Here is a 19,858-nt window from a genome sequence, read left to right on the forward strand (position 1 = left end):
TTTATGAGTTATTTAATTGACCTTTGTGGCATCATCATTGGACAGTGCTCGAAATCAGGCTCTCTCTTTTTTTTTTATTGGTACATTTAAAAAAATATATTAGCTAAATAACACAGATAAAAAAAACAGAATAAAAGTTGAGAAACATGAAATTTACAGCTTGTTGCTATTTAAAATAACAACATTAAATTAAAAATATTAAACAGACATGAAAAAAAGAGAGAGAGAGAAATCTTGAAAATATAATAAAATTCCAATTACTACATTACCAATATCATTGAAAATATTTCGGCAAAATAAATAAAACAACATTAAAAAAACTCTCTAACAATAATGCAAGTGTGTTACACCTACCGTCAAAGGCAAGTGATTCGCCTTTTATCTTTGGGTAGCAAGTGTAATCCACTCAGGTTACCAATGTTGACCTTACTTAATGTAATTGTATTTGTGTCGTCGAGATATTTCTGATAATATTAATAGTGTTGTAATTGAAATTTTGATATGTTTTTGAGATTTTTTTTTATTTGTTTATATCTCATTTTTTTTAATTTAATATTTTATTAGATGTTACTATTCTAAATAGTAAAAAACTATAAAATAACATGTTTTTCAATCCCGACATATATAAAATATATTTTTTTGATATTTTTTTAATTATTTATTTTTGGTAATATTTTTAATTTGCTATTTTTTTTTTTAAATCTTAAAATCAAGTATAATTTCTAGCAGTGCTAGTTCTCGTCGTTGAATTGTAAGCGCCTATCATAGATTTTTGCATCCCTAAGTGGGAAGGTCAATGAAAATAGCCGACTGCACCTCGAAAAATGAACTACGACTTCTTGTTTTTTTTAATCGAATTGGATTTGATCGAACTATTTATTTTATAGTCCAAAGATTAGATAACTACTTGTTAAGAATGTTGTTGAATATTCTTACAAGGCAAGCGAGGAAGACAAATGTGGTAAGCAGTGGCGGAGCAAGTACTTGAAGTTCAGGGGAGTAGGTGGTCCGATCATCACCAATAGTCCATGTTTATGGATTCGGTTGTAAGGTTTATGATTAATTGGTGTTTTAATATTAGTTATTTTTTTAAGTATTTTATATTAAAATAATATTTTTATTTTATTTTAAAAAAATATTTTTTACATTAAAATATCAACGATATAAAAATATAAAAATTATTTTTTAAAAGAAACATTTTTTAAAAGTAAAAGCAAAAGCAAAAGCACACGTGCTCCAATAAATAAGCTTTCTACGCTGGAGGGCCAGGGTGTTCGTGTATTTACTAGAATCATCAATCCATGACTCTCTTAGATGAACGTCAACATTGCTGATTTTTTTATTAAAAAAAAAAAGTTTGGGATTCAAAAATAAATTGATCCAAGTTAATGATATACTCGCATGTATGCGTACATTTAATATCATAAAAAAATATATATAAATACTGATACATATGAATACTAATATATTTCATATAATTCACAGAGTCGCGAAGAATAAAATTAAAAACGTCAAAACTAGCATAATAATTACCGGATCCAGTTACTAATAAAAATCTTATCTGAATTAAAAATGCAAATGATTCAAAACTAGTACATATAACCGGTTCACTTTTTTTTTTTTTCCAGATATAGTGCGTGTCATATAAATAAATAAATAAAAAAGGAAAGACATGGTCTTGTCATGCTTTTTCTCCCGTACAAAGGATTTTAATACACATTAAATGAGAATATAGATAAATTCACACAGTAGATCACACGAGGAACCACCATTTATTATTTAAAACTCTTATCATGTAAAATATAGAACGACCTAATCTAAACCTTTTAAGGGAAATAATTGAGTAATTTATACAACCAATGGAGCCCGGCTCTCGGAGAAAATATTGGGATTAAATGGAAATAAATAAATAAATAAGAGAAAAGGAGACGAGCTTGAAAGAGGAAAAAACAGTGGTGTGGAGGGGGCAATAGAGTAATTTAGAGCTGGAAGGACCGGTCAGGTGGTTATACTAGCATGAAGGGAGCACATGAAACGGGCATGTAAAGGCGTGGCAATCGCTGGGTGGCACGAGACATGCCCGTGCTCTCACAAGGTTCTCTCTTGCGACTTGCTTTTCATTTACGGTAACATTTGCTCCTCCTTCATTTGTGGTGTCCTCAGCTAACAACCGAAAATTCATTCTTGTTTTTTTAATCTGGTCAAAGTGGCCAAAAAAGAATGAATTCTTATGATAAAAGAATGAATTTTCTTATTTTTTTTTTTTATAAAAACATCCACCAAGTTATTAAATTATATCAATAAACAACTCTAAAAAAAAATAACTCAATTTAAGGTTAAGTTTGTTCTCTAAATATCACCAGTGATAGAGTCTTCACAAATTTCAGAGTCACTTAAATTTATACGATCATTAACTTCGAAATTTATAAAGATTAATTAAGAAACGCTACAATTAATTGAACAGAATATCTATATTAATTAATCAAAAAAAAAATACTGATAAACAAACATATCAGCGTGTATGAATCAAGAGAGAAGGGCAAAATTAGGTAGAAAGTTCGTGGGTTATTCTAACAGGAAGAACGCCCTTAATTCGAACAATGATGTCTTGTTTTAAACAGGATTTTTTCAGATAAAAGATTAAATAATCTGATTATCTGACCGTCAAAATAAAATAAAAAATAAATATGGTATTGACAGTGTCTGGCCGACAGTGATCCAGCATGACCACGCTGCATTGCAGTGGCTGTTAAAAGACAAAATGGGGCTATGGTGGGCCTCTTCTGTTTAACCTTAAAAATACAATAATTCTATGCAGGTTAACAGTTTGAATGTTAGAAATATTAGGGTTTTATATGTTTGTTAATTTTAGAGTTTTAAAAAATTAATAGTATATATAAGCTAGTTTAGATATTTATAATTAAAAAAAATACAACAATCCTAGGAGCTGATGAATCTGCATAAAACTAAATAATCCACCCCTGAAAATTTATTCATCGGTTTTAAGATATATACGAGATGTATTATACGACCGATTGTTCCAAACTTTTACTTAAATTAAAACTTAAAAATTTTAACTTCTAATTTATATATCCTGTGCTTCAATGGCTTCAGGCTATAATTAGAAGTCCAAGTACTCAATTAGTCATGTTGGTTAAATTTAAATCATCAAATTTAAAAAAGAAAATGAGTTTAAAATGTACCAAGAAAAAGTCAAGATTTAATTATTATTGTATTTTTTCAACCTAATCTGAGATTTGGAATCCGAAATAAGAAACATTTGGAATCAATGGTACTTCCATGGAAGAAAGAGGTTTTGTGAAAGTAAATGGCAGCGTGTTCCCATGACTGGCTGGCATACACCCACATATTTTTCTTTTACGTCGACGAAATCCACCGTAATATAGATATTCCACCGTGGATCCAATGCCTTCTCGAGATGAGGTGCTGTCAATTTCATGTACTCTTTTTTTCTTTTCTTTTTCCCCCTCATTCTGATCGTCGGCTAAAATCACTATCCACAAACTTTTAAAAGTTTCCCATTTAATTAGTGAAGCTTTAAATTTACTTTATAAAAATCACAAATTTAAATTTTATAAATAGCAATATTATTAAAGTTTTATATAATTATTAACTTTAAAACTTATAAAATTAATTAAATACAAGTAAACTGGTCTGAAAATTCATATTAATAATAATAATAAATTCCAATACCAAGCATATATTACCATAATTTACTCCATTATACTTTGAAGTTAAAGAATAAATATGATATCTTTTGCTGACTGAAGATAGAACTGCTTTTTTAAAAATGATACTTAGGATACATAGAAAATTCGGTACCCCTATCGCAATTTATCATAATGTCCCCAGTGGCATCCACGTGTGTTTTGACATAAAAAATCCCATCAGTCAATGCCGATGGGGAAGACTTCGAGCATCTTTTATGCTTCATGAAAAGCCACTTTCCATATATTGCCACCCAAATACGTCATGCAGTTCGATACACACCCAGAAAATTCTCACCACAGAGAGCCACTAGAATTATAGTGCGGGTAATAATTATGAGGTAACTGGTTTTAAAGATTATTTATTTGAATTTTATAAATATCAAAATTATTGAAAGTTTGCATTGTTATTAATTTTAAAACTAATAAAATATTAAAATTACCACAGTTTGCTTCCTTTTTGCATGGAAGTTTCGCCAGGATCGCTTGGTTTTCACTCTTAGAACCTCTTGGCGTTTAGTTATTTTAAGAGCCCAACAATCTGATGAAGCCGCAAACTAGTGAGATGATTCAAATAATTATGACACAATTACGAGCAAAAAACACTCCCAACTGGCAAAGCTTTCAGATCTTCCAATTGCTTACGGATTCTATCATATTCGGATGAAACAAGATCGGAAATATTTTAAATTAACTTGCTTTGTTGACGAAACACATGTTTCAGAGTTGGGAAAACTCTCAAAAAACCTCGGATCCTAATGCCTTGTTTGTTTCAAGGAAACTCAGTTTCTTCATTTTTTCTTGTTTGGCAACCATTCAGAAAATTAGTCAAAGGAAAGTTGATTCCGGTCAACAAGTAAACTGCTTTTTACCCGAGGAAAGTGTTTTCCTTTCCTTGTCAAAAGGAAAACACTTTCCTTTATTGATAAAACATATCTTCCCCTCCCCCTCTCTGTGTCCGAATACAGTTGGAAAGTATATTTCTCTATGGTCATGTATGATATTACTTTTTTGAATAGTTCGCATTTCGAATCGTCGATGCCGGGGAGTCAGCTTCCGGCGAGTTGTCGGAGTTGCGATTTTAAATCGGTGACTTCGCTTTTTCTGTATCGAAAAAAAATGAAATGTTAGGAGTTGTGGCGATTTTGTAATTTTAAGAGATGAGTTTTTACACTTACCCAGACGGTTGTGATGGCGACAGAGATCGGTTAGTTTGGGCCAGGGGAGCCATGCCGAAGTTCTGTGAGGTGCGGTTTGTACAGTGAGATCGAGTAGGGAAGGAGAGATCTGACGAAGAGGAAAAGAGCAGAGGGGGACACCAAGACAGTGAGATGAATTAATTAGAGGAATTCGTGTCCGGGCTGAGGTGGCTGTGGCTTATTGGTCTGTTGTCTGGATATTTATGGAGAGCTTTTGGTTGATTAGTGATGAGTACAGTTGCTAAAACGATAATGATATATATAGCTACGTATAAATATAAATATAGGATATAATAAAAAAAATTTATTATTATAATATACTTTTTGGATTTTATTTTTTTTATTGTAAGTGATTAAATATTTTATATATATTAGATAAATTTGAAAAAAAAAATTTAATTTATTAATAAATTATTTTTCAGTTTCATTTTCCATAACACAACCAAACACTGGAAAGTATTTTTCAGTTTATTTTTCATAACACTACCAAATATCAGAAAATTTTTTTTAGAATTCACTTTTCTCTAAAATTTACTTTCTAAAAAAAAATCACTTTCCTGCAAACAAACGGAAACCTAAATATCTAACTGGTCTTCTCTTTCTTTCCTTGATTTTATTTTTCCTTTCGATCACCTTGATGTTCCAAGGGAGTGAAAACATTGGGTAATCTAGTAGGCCCTCTCATCATTTATGCATATTTGAAAGCCTTTGGGCTAGTTGAAGTAGTCCATCATGAATGTTCTAGGTCTAAGAGAATATCAAAGCCCATTTAAAAAGAAAAGGATCCAGCTCCATGGTCAACAAAAGCTTCCTAAAAAGAAGTCTATTTTCAAATCAAAATCATTGATAAAAGGCGAAGTTAATTCATAGATAATGATTAATGAGGCGGGAAAAACACGTATGAGAAAGTAATAGATCTTTCACCGAGAAAAAAGTTATAAAATCATTACTGTTAACTACGCAAGCTGTGTGCCATGTGTTGCCATAAATACCACAAATTTTCTGTTTCAATTGAATTAGACGTCATAGGGTCTGTTGGTTTTCTTCGTTTTCCCTTAGAATCTTCCTGAAATAACCACTGATTGCTAATTGAGAACTGGAGCAACACATGAAAGTGGAAGAACACTTTCTCGAAGAAAGAAAGAAAGAAAATTGGAGTGACACATGAAATTATCGTATACGGAACAAATTGCTGTTGATTTGCTGTGACGATGCAATCCAACAGCCACTCCCAATGTTTTAGGAGCTGGCAATGATTTCTTAATCAATTGCATGAATAATCAATCCATGCACACTGTAATTCAACCCTGCGGACTTTTCTCACGGGAAAATTTTCCTTGGTGGCCACCTCCGCCGCCGCAGCCCTTCACTGGTTAACAACTCACGGGTCGTGTTGTTTAAGCCGACACGCATAGTACTTTGACATGGTATGAACCAGTTTACACTTCGACAACGTGCATGTAGCACAACGGGTAACAGGATCCTTCTACGAAGACTTGTATTCGAACCTCTTCTTTATAATAATAACAATAAAAAAATATAAGTTTGTTATTTTTCCGGGAAAAAACCCCTAATTCTAATAATGTTGTCAAAAGGCAATTGCGACTTGCTTTTGAATCATTACACGTATTCTGTTTTTTGAGTCTTCGCATCACGGTGGCTTTCTGGATCTCACCACAAATTTAGGCACCAGCGCCTCATCTTCTAGTAGTTCCCCATCAATCTCTCCCGCAAGTCATAAAAATTGAGTTGTCTTTCTTGAAAACTCTCCATCGATTGTCTTTCTTGAAAACTCTCCATAATATTTTTGCTTGCTTACTGTTTAGGGTCTCAGATTTCCTTCTCTTTCATATTTTATCATTAGCTTTGATCAGTTGACACAAACTCTCTAACAAACAACTCTAGTTATCATCATATTTTTTTCCCAACTGACATCTCCTGTGCTCAAAGAAAACAGCTGCTTGTTGGATCAATAAAAGAACAGTTTTGAAGCCTTTTTTAGCGAGAATACTGCTGCTGCTACTTTAGTTCTTTCAAGCTATTGATCGAGAGCTCTTTTGTTCCACGCATCAGATTGGGGCAACCAATTATCATGAAGGGTCAAAAACAGAATTTGCCCACTACATTTACGAAGCTATTCAATGCCCAGTTGCAACTCATCAATGTCCTTTCTTTTTTATTTTTATTTGGCTGCGGTCTTGTCACTGGGGTCGTTCTTAGTTCCTATCTCAAAAACGCATCCTTCAATCTACATGTCACCCAATTCTCTGTTTCTACCACAACCACAACAACTGTTCCATTGGCAACATTACCAACATTTAAGTTGCCTCGCGTAGGCTTGAAAGAACATTTGGAAGTGCCTGATGTTAAGCATGATATGGATGAAAAGGAATTGCTATGGAGAGCTTCAATGACTCCAAGGATTCGCGAATATCCATTCGATAGAGTTCCTAAGGTTGCTTTTATGTTTTTGACAAAAGGTCCAGTTTTGATGGCTCCACTGTGGGAGAGATTCTTCCAGGGGCATGAGGGGTTGTACTCAATTTATGTGCACTCAAGTCCATCTTACAATGAATCAGAACCAGAAAGTCCTGTCTTTCATGGCAGAAGAATTCCCAGTAAGGTTAGTTTTTTGCATAGTTTCTTGAGATTCAATCATGTGAATTTAACATTGTATCGTGTTGTTTTGATCCTCAATCAACATCAATTATGTTGCACAAATTAGCACTTGGTAATTGATATTTTATTTTTTTCTTAATTAATAGCAATACTTGATTGGTTCATGCCCCTGTGATTTCTATACGGAAAAAAAAAAAGAAAAAGAAATACATGAACCAAGGTCTACGAACTTATCAAAAGGAATATAGTGCAAAAGAAAGATATCTGAGTGTCTGCATAAATTACTACAGTGATTTTTTCTTGATTTCCCGTGATAGAGTTTTTACAGCTATTTGATTTTATTAATGGTCAAATAATCATCTCAATTCAATAACTTAGGCTGTAAGATGAGGTTCTAAAATATGATTTATATTATTTTTTAAGACATCTCTTCAAGTGAAAACCTTTTAAACTTAAAATTTACACTTATACACATATTATCTTCGTGCTTGATTTTTATCAAATAAATAGGGGTGGTGAGATTTAAATTCGTGACCACTTGATTATCAAGATTTTGATACTATGTTAAAGAATCATCTCAATTCAATAACTTAAATTGTTAGATGATGTTTTAATATATAATTTATATTATTGTCATGATGCAGGATGTTCAATGGGGGAATACCAACATAATTGAAGCTGAAAGACGACTATTAGCCAATGCACTCCTTGACATTTCTAACCAACGTTTTGTTCTCCTCTCAGAATCATGCATTCCAATCTTCAACTTCTCCACGGTCTACACTTACCTAATGAACTCAACCAAAAATCATGTGGATTCCTATGTTTTAGACGGTCCAGTAGGTAATGGCCGATACAATCCCCGTATGAGACCTGTGATCAAAATTGAACAATGGAGAAAGGGCTCACAATGGTTCGAAATGGATCGAGACCTTGCCATTGAAGTTGTCTCGGACCAAGAGTACTTTCCCGTGTTCCAAAAGTACTGCAAGCGACAATGTTACGCTGATGAACACTATTTACCAACATTTGTGAGTATGAAGCACTCGGAGAGGAACTCAAAGAGGAGTTTGACTTGGGTTGATTGGTCGAGGGGTGGAGCTCATCCTGCTAAGTTCTTAAGAAGAGAGGTTACCGTTGAGTTCCTGGAAAGGATGAGGAGCGGCAGCAAATGCGTGTATAATGGGAATAGCACCAACACTTGTTTCTTGTTTGCAAGGAAATTCTTGCCTTCTGCTCTAGAACGGCTGTTAAGGTTTGCTCCCAAAGTCATGCACTTCAACTCATAGGTTTATTGAATGATTTCACTCTTTATTCATTTGTGTAAATGTTGCATATATTCCCTCACAAGAGATTAGACTTTAGAGCTCTTTGATTCTCTGTTCTGTTATGCTGATAGGATACAAGCTTGAAAGTTCTTAATTACTCATCTTCCTTGAATGTATTTACAAGTACTCTACTTCAATAATTTTACACCTGATTATTACAAGTACTGAATTTTATTTCTGTTCCTCGGACTTTGTTACTAAAGGGTGTTTGAAAGTGTAGTTGTTGTTATTTTTTAAAATGACTTTTCACTTAGAAAAGCATGCCAATAATTTTTTTTTTTTTTATTTTTTAAAAATTATTTTTGAGATCAGCATATCAAAATGATTTGAAAACATCAAGAATATATTAATTTAAAGCAAATAAAAAAATAAAAAAATTTCAAATTTTTTTTAAAAATACTTTTAAAAAGCACTCCCAATCAGGCAATAAATCATTGGTTTTTTGGTGAACGTCTTAGATACCATGCAGCAGCAATGGTAAAACCAAACCTGTCTGTAGAAAATTCAATGACGAACTTGTACATAAAAATTCTGAGTTCAGACCAAATAGATCGTCTCTCTACCATTTAAGACATTATTTTAGAGGTGACAAAACTGTTAAACAACAACCAATCATTGTTAAGAGCCCTGATTTTGTTTTGTTATTATTAATCGTATCTTTCCATGATCCGTGCTCCAAGGATATACTACTGCCACGCATGCCTTTCAGCTTTAAGCATGGTTTAAGACCCAACCCATGTCAACCCAATCCAAGGCTTGGTTCATGGGTTGGGTGGCCCACTTCAACTACATCTATAATTATTTAAAAAAAAATTAAGAAAACATTGTTCTGATAAAAAAATACATTTAGTTGACCTGCAGGTCAAGTCTTATAATTCTACTTTTTAGTTTTTTTTTATCTTTATCTAATTTTTTTTATTTGATTTAATGCTCAAACCATCTACATCGAATCTTTTTTTTTTTTAAAAAAAAACCTTGTTATACATAGATTGATGTTTTTTTATAACCAAAATGTGATGAATTGTAAGCTTTTTCTCTCCTCTTTTTCTTTGGCACTTCTATCTTTTCTCTCTTAATTATTATGAACCGGAATAAAGTGTCATGATTGAAATGTAAACTCCTAAAAATCTGAGAACAAAAGTTAAAAAAAAAAAAAAAAGAATTAAAACGAGTCTCTTTAACAGTGCAAATAAATAGTGTTTTGATAATGCGTGAACAAGAGTAAAAATTCCTTTTTTTAATTGTTAATGTTAAATAGTAAATAAAGAATTTTAATTTGAATAATAATGGAACTGGTCGAGCCCGTAATGTATAAGCCTGTTATCTAAACCAAAATTAGAGATAACAATTTAATTTAAATTTGATAAATATTTATCTGAATTCATTTGAATTAATAGGTTTTTTAAATAATTATTTTATTTGATAAATAATGGATAAAAAATAGATATTATTAAACTCTATTCAAAATCAATTTCAAAATTAATTCGAGATATATATTTGTATGTACGTAAAACATTTATATTGTTTAAGAATCCAATATAATATATGCATGTTATAAAATTTATAATTTTATAATTTAATATATATATATATATACTTTTATTTAAATTCAATAAATAATATCTAAATTTATTATTTAATGATTAATGACAAGAATAGAAAAAAATCAAATCCATAAATTCAATGGCCATCTCAAGCCCAAAGCGAATGCTTGGGCTGTTGGTTAAGATTTTTTTCCTTTTCCTTTTCCTTTTCCTTTTCTTTTGAGAAATAGATCGAGACTTGTTCATACGCAAGCATCATCTACCAAGTCCAATTTTTTGGTTTCTCACAACACAAGACGAGCGTAGTTTACAGAAGAACCTCTACAATTTTGAATATAATTCACTTTTTTTTCTTTGCTGAATTAAAGTCCGTGATGCTGTCCATGCATGCGTTTCATTTATATTGCAAAATAAGTTTCATGTACTCTTTTTAAGGTATCAATGGCAAAAGTCTCTTCATAGCAACTTTCATGGATAGAGATTAAATCGTTCTTTAGTTGGACCCTCAGCAGACCCATTATATTCAGACGAGAGCATTTACCAGAAACTTTCATGTTACTGAGAAACGAACATCGACTTGATAGCACAATGAGAGTCACTTGATCCCAAGCAGATGCTTCTTGACACTCAAAAGTGATGAGAGGGAATCCTCCGGTGATCTTGGAGGTGACGATAAGAACAATTTAGCTGGAACCTGTGAGGATTCAAGGCTCCCTTCCAAGTTCTCTACATTTCTACCACCAAGCAGGTTGTGCTGTTGCATATTAGACTGTTCTAACAGGGCAGGCGAGACGGAGAAGTAATCTGGCAATAGTGGAGTGGTTAGCAGACCAGTTTATTTAGCCCTCTTCCTCGCTGTTTAAGTGTAAATTACAGGGTCAAAATTGAGGTTAATATTGTTAATCTTGGGCCACTACCAAGAACAACAGGACTAGATCTTTAAACATCCCAGTTGAAATTCTGTGATCAGCAAATTTACACCGTACATCCATTTGAACAATATGAGGTCAATAAAACCGAGTTCAAAACTTCCACAAATAAACGGGCTCAACGGGGACGACAAAGATTTCCAAACAGCGCGTGCATAAATTAACCTGAAACCCTTCGAGAGGAGAGGCCATGAGTGCTAATTAAAGTGTCAGACTCAACGACGATTCCTGTTCCTTTCAACATTCATTGCAAGACAAGAAGAAAGGGCGAGCTTAGCCACTCTTTGCTTGTCGTAAATCTAGGGGCACCTTGGCAGCCCCACCGATACAACTGCAAGGGCAGCCTTCTTTTACAAAGTTCAGTCTAGAAAAGCATTATTGTTCTCTCTTTCCTCCATAGATAATCGCTCCCTCTCCCAGCACAAAATCAATCTGCTGCCACCTCCAGTCCCCCGCAAACCAAACCACTTAGAATATACTTCCAACTTTTAGTCTAGCGTCCTTGTGTTATCATGCAAGCTTGATGGAGGATTAAATACCCTTCTCCGGTGCTAAAGTGATTAAACGAATACTCCTCTACTTGGCACAGAGACGATGGCAAGCACAGCTACCATACCAGCAAATATTATGGAAAAACAAAATTTTTGAAGCTCCAAGCAGGTGCTTCTTAGACCAACTCTTCCTTGAATGATAAGGCTCGTTTTACATTATAGGCATATATTACATATACATCTGCTGTACCATCGTAGTAAGATTCAAACAATTTCCTTCCCTAAATAAATGTCGTTTACAAAAAAAATTGTGGGAGCAAGAATGGGTGGAAACAGTAAAGAGTTAGGCCACTTTGACTCCACTTGGGCGTTTTCCTTCCATGGCATCCTTCTTATTACGGCAATCAGCACAAAGGAAAGGCCCTTGCCAAGGCTTTGAGCTGGTGGAGAAGATAGAACCAGCATGAACAGAGATGCCCTCGCTTGGAGCAAGGTCAATTTGACAGACAACACATGTAAAAAGACCAGATGTAGATTGCGATGTGGAGTCATCATTCCCTAATCTGTAGCACACGTGAAAAATCACAACTTAGATGTAAACATAGATACAGTAAAAGATTCCCTTTCCCAAGTCTGGAGGACACAACTTAAGATTTAGACATTGATACAAGCTAAGAGCTCCTCGTAATATACGCATGCATGGTAAGAAGTGGACCAATGAACAAGGATAACCCCACTAGCACGTCAACTGAACAAATTTAACTAGATGTTATGTGGTGTTCCTGTTACCTAATACATTTTAGGGTAAGAAAACTAATTCTACATGCTCAAAGTACTAAGGATTCAAGACATCCGCATTGTTTTATATGCTACTGCATCACCGGATTCATCGAAGATATAAATAAGGCTTGAGGTTTCTCTTATTTGCTATATAAGTAAAATTAGCACTTACCAAATAGCAAATTACAACATTCAACTGAAAGATACTGTTTAAAAAATTGTTATCCTCTTCTTATTCCTAAAGCTCAAATCTAAATCTATCAAATTCCCATCCCATTGCCACCATTTCCGAGTCCTGAAAAGCAGGGAGGCTGCACCTTAAATCACTTTTCTAGGATGTTCACAAAAAAGATGACACCCCCATCATGAATAAAAATATAAAAAGGGGGAGAGGAAGAAAAACAATGGACTCAGGTCCAAATAATGACAAATTACAGCTGGGGAAGTTATGTGCACAATTTCAAAATATTTAATAATAAACGATATGATCTCAGACAAAATCCCCCTGCACTGGTTATAACTCATGATGGTTATGAGCAACTTTGTCCTCTCATAAAAGGAAAGCTGATAATGCCTCCTAAAAAATAATTATTCTAGAGTTTGTTTGCAACCATCAGGGGGGTAATTAACTCAGTGAGAACATATAACGTGAAAATAATAAAGCATGATGCATTTTTCTTCTTAGGATGTCTTCTTTAAAAAACTTACTTTTCATACTATAAATTCAATAATGAATATGATACTAGGTGGAGTATTACAGAGGAAAAGATCAATGTGAGAATATGCATGCAAAAATGGCAGTACTAACCTTTCAGCAAGCATAGCCGAGCCTTCTTCAAACAGTTCTTCGACTGTACCTATGGCAGAAAGCTTCTTTGATAGCTTACTGGAAGAATCATGGCACTTCTTCCTAAACAACAAGGCTCTTAGCTTGTTATGTTTCTTGGGAGGAGTTGGAGGCTGAATTGAATTGTCAGGAGGAATTATGTCAACAACTATGCAGGTTGTATCATCCTTTAGTCCCCGTGTCCTTAAAGCTTCCTACAAAAGACCATATAAAATGAAGAAAGCAATTTGAGCATTTATTATAACACGAGCATTCATTAAAGCAATATACTACTTCAGGGCAGCTTTTCCCACAATATTAGCACATATATTATTTTAAAACCATCTTAGAAACTTGAAGGGTCATTGAAACAAGACATGCAAAGGAGAAGCGCCACATAAAAGAATTTTAATTACCTTTACAACTTGTTTGGCAGCAAGTTCAGCTGGTAACCCACGGCAAGATTTTGCTGCCATTTCTGAGGACAAGGCATCCCATATGCCATCAGAAGCAACTATAAGCCTCCCACCTGCATTTGACAGCTTTAAAGGGAATGGAGCAAGTTAGAGTTCGTAATGTGGACAGCACTGCATCCAGTATTAATGCACAGGCTTTGCACTCAAAGAAATAAAATAATAGAAAGACTGAAATATAATAAAAAAAAATAATAATAATAGAAGTGGAATGAAAATGATTATTACTTTCACTTGCTTGACATATGGAACAGGAACTATAAACTCTCCAACATCCATGTCTCCAATTGACCTAGAAAGGCATAAACCTCCAGGCCAACAGCGAAGAGGACCAACCTGTAAAGTATTAAGGGTTTAGACCAAAATTATCATCACTTGAAAGAACATCCATTTCAGTGACAGGCAGTTAGACTTTAACAATTGTAATAAAAATAATGTACAGGGTCTAGAACCACCTCACCTCAACACCACCAACAATGCTAAGCCTTCCAACTTCCCCACCACTTGCAGTCACCCTTTTCCTCCTGCATATAATGTACAATAGATTATACTTCTGTCCAATTTTTAGGAATGTATAAGATCTTGAGAATAGACACGTACTCCTCCACATTCTCTTCAAGTCTGTGATCAACAGTCAAGGAGGAAACGGCACCACCCTGAGCATCTAAAATACAACGTGAGTCTCCAACAGAAGCAACAGTAACAGTCCATCTATCAACTATTACAAATGTTGCTGTAGTACCCGAAGTTTCTCCTGAAGAAAGGCACGCCATACAATTAAACAGAAAATATTAGTGTTAACTAGATGCACAACAATATAGTGTGGAATGGATTAACTAAAAGGGATAAAAAGAACTGAAGAATCAGGGAAAAACATCTCATGCCTCTGCTCTGAAACTCCTTATCAGTCTTCACAAATCCGGCAACTAAAGCACGAGGTAAAGCTTGAATCCACTCCTCACGTCCAAGACCACGAGGCATAGCGCCCAAAATATGATTCAACAAATTCTCTCTCGTATAAATTGCTGCAGCATTTCCATTGTGCCCATCGAAGATCTGACAGTCAGGAGAGAACAATGACCATCTTATAGATCAAGAGAGACACAGATGCAGCAGAAGAAAAAACATTTTCAGGTCTACATACTGCTCTATAATCAATTCAAAACAAGGTTGTATTCATGTGCACAATTACAGATACTTTTCTTGTTTCTGAACTGTATGCAAGGAGGTCAATAAAACCCATGTAGTTTTTGAACTTACATACACAGTACTATAACAGGGACTGGAAAAGGGAAAGTTGTTACGTACGCAGCAACTATTGCCCTTCGTCAACAACAGAATCAGATTCTTCAGAATATCAGATCATCAAATCAAATAGATTGAAAACAAATGAAAAACCCAACTCCAAAACTTCTTGTAAAGTTGGTTCTACAAAAGGAAAACAACACGGCAAAGTGGACAGCAAAGAAACACATCACCAAACTCAAGGTTTCGTGCACCATGTGCTCATTTCCGCAAAGATGCAAAAGAAACCGTATTCACCAGGGATTGAAGGCATAATAGGATTTGAGAGAGTAAGGATTACCGCAAATACAGAAAATGTTGATGACGAATTCCCAGGTACCCGCTGACAATCCATCTTAATAAGGAAATGATCCTCCCCTTTCCTAGATTGGGCTGCATGACCATATTTGACAGTTGGCTTCTCCATCTTTTCAATCCTCATTTCTCTGCTGATCAAAGCAGCAAGAGGCACAAGATTATCACGTCGACGCCTACCTTCTCCCGAGGCCATTATCTTCAACTCCAATATCTTAGCCTTCGGAGTCCGGACCTCAGACCTTCAAGTTACTGATTCTTTGGTGTCAAAAGCATATCACAACCCAACATTCCAAGTGCTTATGGTTATATTCAGTCCAACTCAACTTAAACACAACTTCCTTGATATCCGTGGTTCTCCCAGAATATATCAAACCCACCAATTCCGTTGGCGAGAAAATCAAAACTCAACGCTGAAATTCAAATATTTTTCATTCAATCACCAATTATTCTAACAATCCGCGGTCGTCAGTCACAGAGCACAGCAAGTGCAAAACTTAAGATCAAGCAGAACATGAACACATCTTAACTAAGGACGCTGTTGAAGGCAGTTGCATCTGCGATGAACAATCAGCCTAACAATGATAACCATAATCTACAATTAGAAGGCCAAGAGCTCTATAATATACCTTAAATAGAAAAAACATTTAAAACCGTGTAACATCAGATTTATAGTCTGTTAAAATACAACTTGCCAACTGTAGTTAGAGAATGTGAAATACCAGGAAGAAGCAAGAATGTCTGGTTTTGTGTTTCTTAGCAGAGACGGGAAAAAAAAAAAAAAAGCAGATCTGATTCAAGCCACTAAGCAACCAGCCACCGCCACAGCCACAGCCACAGCCACAAGGATATGGAACGCGTTTTGCTGACAAAAAATGAACTGTAATACCATTATTCTAATAAATCCCGAAAGTCCCCCAATTAAAAAAATAAATCCCATGTCCATACATACAGAAATAAACAAATTAAAAGATGAAAGATTCACTTTTTTTAAGTGCCATGTCAACTTCTATACATTTTTCTCGAACAACAGAGGCAGCTATTTTAAAAAAAATGAAATTACTTCCTTGCTGGGAAAAAACAAGGATGGTTTAGAAAGACAACCTTTTCAATCAGAGAAGGGCAAGAAAGAGATTTTGCAGACTCTATAAAGCAACCTACTCACGTACCCACATTTTCCCTGTTAAAAATCCATCCCTTTTTTGTCCAGTCCCACTTTTTTCTATTTTTTTACTTCAAAAAGAAGAAGAAAGGAGTTAAAAAGCCAGAATTACAGCCACAAAACCCAATCACAGAGACCCAATTAAGTAACAAGTGTAATGAAAGTAGTAACAACCAGTAGCTAGCAAGGAGTCTGTGTTCGTTTACCTAACCGGAGATGACTCCCTGGGCATGTAGCTGGGCGAACACTTCAAAAAATTGGTGAAGGAAATGCAGGTGGGTGCTGTAAAATGAGTGAAAAGATGGTACTAGCGCAGCATGCAGTCGATCGTGGAAACTGTCAGAGGAGAGAGGGTAATAACTAACAGCAGAAGCAGACACGTAATTTTTTAGGGTTTATTTTTTGTCGTCGTTGCAGAATAAAAGTGGAAAGTTGGCACATGCTCAGGAGAGTGCGGCAGGAGGTTGCATGTGTGTGTTCCTGCAGGTATGGTAAATTGGCAATGATACGCCCGCGCGTGTGTACGCAGGTGGGGTGATGTATCATGCACCTGTGTCTAATTGGCAATAGCTGTGTATTTTATTTATTTTTTTAGGTGGTCCCTATTGCTCGGATTTGGGTTAATGAAAAAAATAAAATATGTGTGGTTGGACTGTTCTTGGAGGTCCAATCTCTGGATTAATGGGCTACAGTTAAGGCTAGGATTAGCTCTAGCGCGTGATGTGTGGTGACGTAGCATACGATGATTTTTAAAAATATATTAAATATTTTTTATATAATTTTTTTAAATTAATGCATTCAAATAATAATAAAATATCTTTTTAAGTTAACATATTTACAGCTGAAATACCAAACAAACACTTGCTGATGAGGATCGGGTAAAGTTTTTGGAGTTGAAAATTAAAATGCAGTAGGGTTTAGGAACGGCACGCGCTAAACAATCTCCATTAATTTTTCAGACATTGTGTCAGTGCAATTGGCTGATAATTACCACTTTTAAACATGTATGCAAGACTATCAGATTTTTTAAGGATAAAAAGTTTTGTTTTTTATATTAGCACGTTATAAAACATTTAAACATAGTAATTTAATAATTTTTAAAAGTATAAAGTAATTTAAAAAATAAAAATTACTAAACAATGATTAAATCAGGAACTAATAAATCATAAGTATAAAGGTATTTAAACATTTGTGATAAAGGAAAGGAACTAATCAAACATTTCGTTATTTAAAAAAACAATAATTAAATCAGTAGCTCTGGAAATCTGGTAATTTTTTTTGGAACCCGATTATTCACATAATCCAGATTCATCTTTCATTCCCAGAGAGAAACCAGCATCCTTGTCTCAAGCCATGTGATTAGGTCTAGCTAGTACCTACTTAGCTTATAAATTATTATAAGCCGGAAGGCCTGGTCGAGGCCTTCAATTTGTAGGCCTGAAGAGCTAATCAAAATAAAGAAAATGCAGGCAACGTGATTGCATATGATTAAACATGAACTCTCTCAATTATTATTATTGTTACTGTTGTTTTATTATCACTGCCCGCCATCCAAAAAAGGGCTGGTGAAAGTTGGCTCCTGGGGGGATGTTAACCTGTTTCCATTCAAGCTCTTGCCGGAGTCTTAACTTCAGAGCGATGGGACGGCGACAGATTCATGCTCCGGGGAGCAAAGACAATGACTTTTACTGCCTTGATTACCAGAGAATCAAAACATACTAGACAGCAAAACATGGAAAGTGATTGTATGGTATGTGTGCGCGAAGCTGTCCCACAAAGAGCAAAGATGCTAGCAGCTATTACATCATTTCAAATTTTTCATTGCTCGAAAAATAGCAATCCGTAAAACGAATGTTTTTGGTCAGGAGGAGTAGCCCTCTTACGTAGAGGAGGAGGACACTGATGACAAAATACATTATACTACTGGCTACACTTAATAGTCAATACCTATACAAAATTAATCGAGTAGACTGTTCTTTGGATCTTGGTCTTTGAACCCAATACAAGTTCCTCGTGATCTAGGGGTTGTTTGGAAACGCTATTGCTATAATATTTTTTAAAATTTTGATTTTGTTTTTTTTTATTATTATTGTTTTGATGTGTTGACAAAAAAAATATTTTAAAAAAATATGATTTTAATTTATTTATAATCAAAAAGTATTTTAAAAAGTAATTGTTATTACATTCTCAAACACCCTTTTAAAATCATCATACAAACTCGCATGTATTTGGTATTGTAGTGCAAAGTATTTTTTGCTTGAAAATATATTAAAATAATTTTTATATGCATGTGCGTGCACACTATCACATTAAATTCATTAAAAACATTAAAAAATAAAAATCAACTCAATTTTAAAAACACACTCAAATACAGGTTCAACCACAATACTAGACAATCTCTATGTCATTTTGTCCTATCTACACAACTAGAGCATTTGTTGTTGTTTTTATCTAAATTTCAATTATATTCTTTTAAAATTTACTTTATAATTTTTTTTTCAATAATTATTCTGGTTTCTAAACCCAAGTTGATTTTGATTATTATTATTATTTTTATTAATTTAATATTTTAATATTAAATTAATTGAGAATTGAACTTCATATATTTTTTTTTATTTTTCTTTTACGAGATTATCACAATCTTATAAACCGGGTCACAGGTTAGGCCGACTGATTTTTTTTTCAATATTATCTTCCAATATCTGATCGATTAAGAATTAAACTTTATAATTTATTTTGGTTTGTGTTCCATAAGATTATTCGATCTCATGACTCGAGTTACGAATTTAATCGATTGATTTATGTTGACTCATATGGTTTTTTATGTAGTTTTTTTAATTGATATTTTTATTTTGTTCTTTAACATTTAGTTAATGAAACTTAAACTTTATGCTTTTTTACAATTTATTTTATACGAGGTCAATCTCATGGTTATTGGTAGATATAAATTCATCCTGGCAGTCCCATGTGCGGGCCATGTGCTTTTGTTGCCGAAGTAAAGCTGTTTCCATTCCATAACTTCACAAAATTTGCGATGGCCTAACCTTCCGATGAACGGCCTGATGAGCCTTTCTGGGCTTGTTTGCTCCCGAAAACATGCATCCATCGTTTTACTACCGTCCAGGTCCACCACCGATTTATCAGTAGATTCATGACATGTTTTCCGTGTAGTTCTTCAAG

General features: G+C 34.2%; 2 protein-coding genes across 7 annotated transcripts; one reads left to right on the forward strand and one right to left on the reverse strand.

The window, feature by feature from the left end:
* The first annotated feature begins 6,519 nt into the window (after window positions 1-6,519).
* On the forward strand, window positions 6,520-9,045 carry LOC118039900 (glycosyltransferase BC10). The gene is made up of 2 exons (XM_035046731.2): window positions 6,520-7,550; window positions 8,191-9,045. The coding sequence occupies exons 1-2, from the start codon at window positions 7,020-7,022 to the stop codon at window positions 8,833-8,835; spliced, it is 1,176 nt and encodes a 391-aa protein (XP_034902622.1). The 5' UTR covers window positions 6,520-7,019; the 3' UTR covers window positions 8,836-9,045.
* A 2,943-nt stretch (window positions 9,046-11,988) lies between these two features.
* On the reverse strand, window positions 11,989-17,159 carry LOC118039898 (probable protein phosphatase 2C 15). 6 transcript variants are annotated; one of them, XM_073410697.1, is made up of 9 exons: window positions 16,885-17,159; window positions 15,503-16,381; window positions 14,802-14,973; window positions 14,518-14,671; window positions 14,378-14,441; window positions 14,146-14,253; window positions 13,861-13,986; window positions 13,427-13,659; window positions 11,989-12,401 (listed from the first exon to the last, which is right to left on the reverse strand). In XM_073410697.1, the coding sequence occupies exons 2-9, from the start codon at window positions 15,710-15,712 to the stop codon at window positions 12,182-12,184; spliced, it is 1,287 nt and encodes a 428-aa protein (XP_073266798.1). In that variant the 5' UTR covers window positions 15,713-16,381; window positions 16,885-17,159; the 3' UTR covers window positions 11,989-12,181. The 6 variants fall into 6 exon arrangements, with proteins under 6 accessions (XP_073266798.1, XP_073266796.1, XP_034902620.1 ...); XM_073410695.1 differs by having other exon boundaries at window positions 15,503-16,396; XM_035046729.2 differs by lacking the exon at window positions 16,885-17,159 and having other exon boundaries at window positions 15,503-15,929; window positions 16,239-16,845.
* Between the last annotated feature and the right edge of the window lie 2,699 nt (window positions 17,160-19,858).

The sequence above is a fragment of the Populus alba genome, chromosome 8 (genome assembly GCF_005239225.2).
Source record: "Populus alba chromosome 8, ASM523922v2, whole genome shotgun sequence".
Classification (NCBI taxonomy): Eukaryota; Viridiplantae; Streptophyta; class Magnoliopsida; order Malpighiales; family Salicaceae; genus Populus; species Populus alba.

Excerpts from the sequence above, each read along its gene's own strand:
- LOC118039898 (XM_073410697.1), bottom strand. The coding sequence starts at position 15,712 with ATGGCCTCGGGAGAAGGTAGGCGTCGACGTGATAATCTTGTGCCTCTT. Across the intron at positions 14,974-15,502 it reads CAACATTTTCTGTATTTGCG|ATCTTCGATGGGCACAATGG; the intron begins GTAATCCTTACT and ends CCTGACTGTCAG. Across the intron at positions 14,442-14,517 it reads CTTGAAGAGAATGTGGAGGA|GAGGAAAAGGGTGACTGCAA; the intron begins GTACGTGTCTAT and ends CATTATATGCAG.
- LOC118039900 (XM_035046731.2), top strand. The coding sequence starts at position 7,020 with ATGAAGGGTCAAAAACAGAATTTGCCCACTACATTTACGAAGCTATTC. Across the intron at positions 7,551-8,190 it reads GCAGAAGAATTCCCAGTAAG|GATGTTCAATGGGGGAATAC; the intron begins GTTAGTTTTTTG and ends GTCATGATGCAG.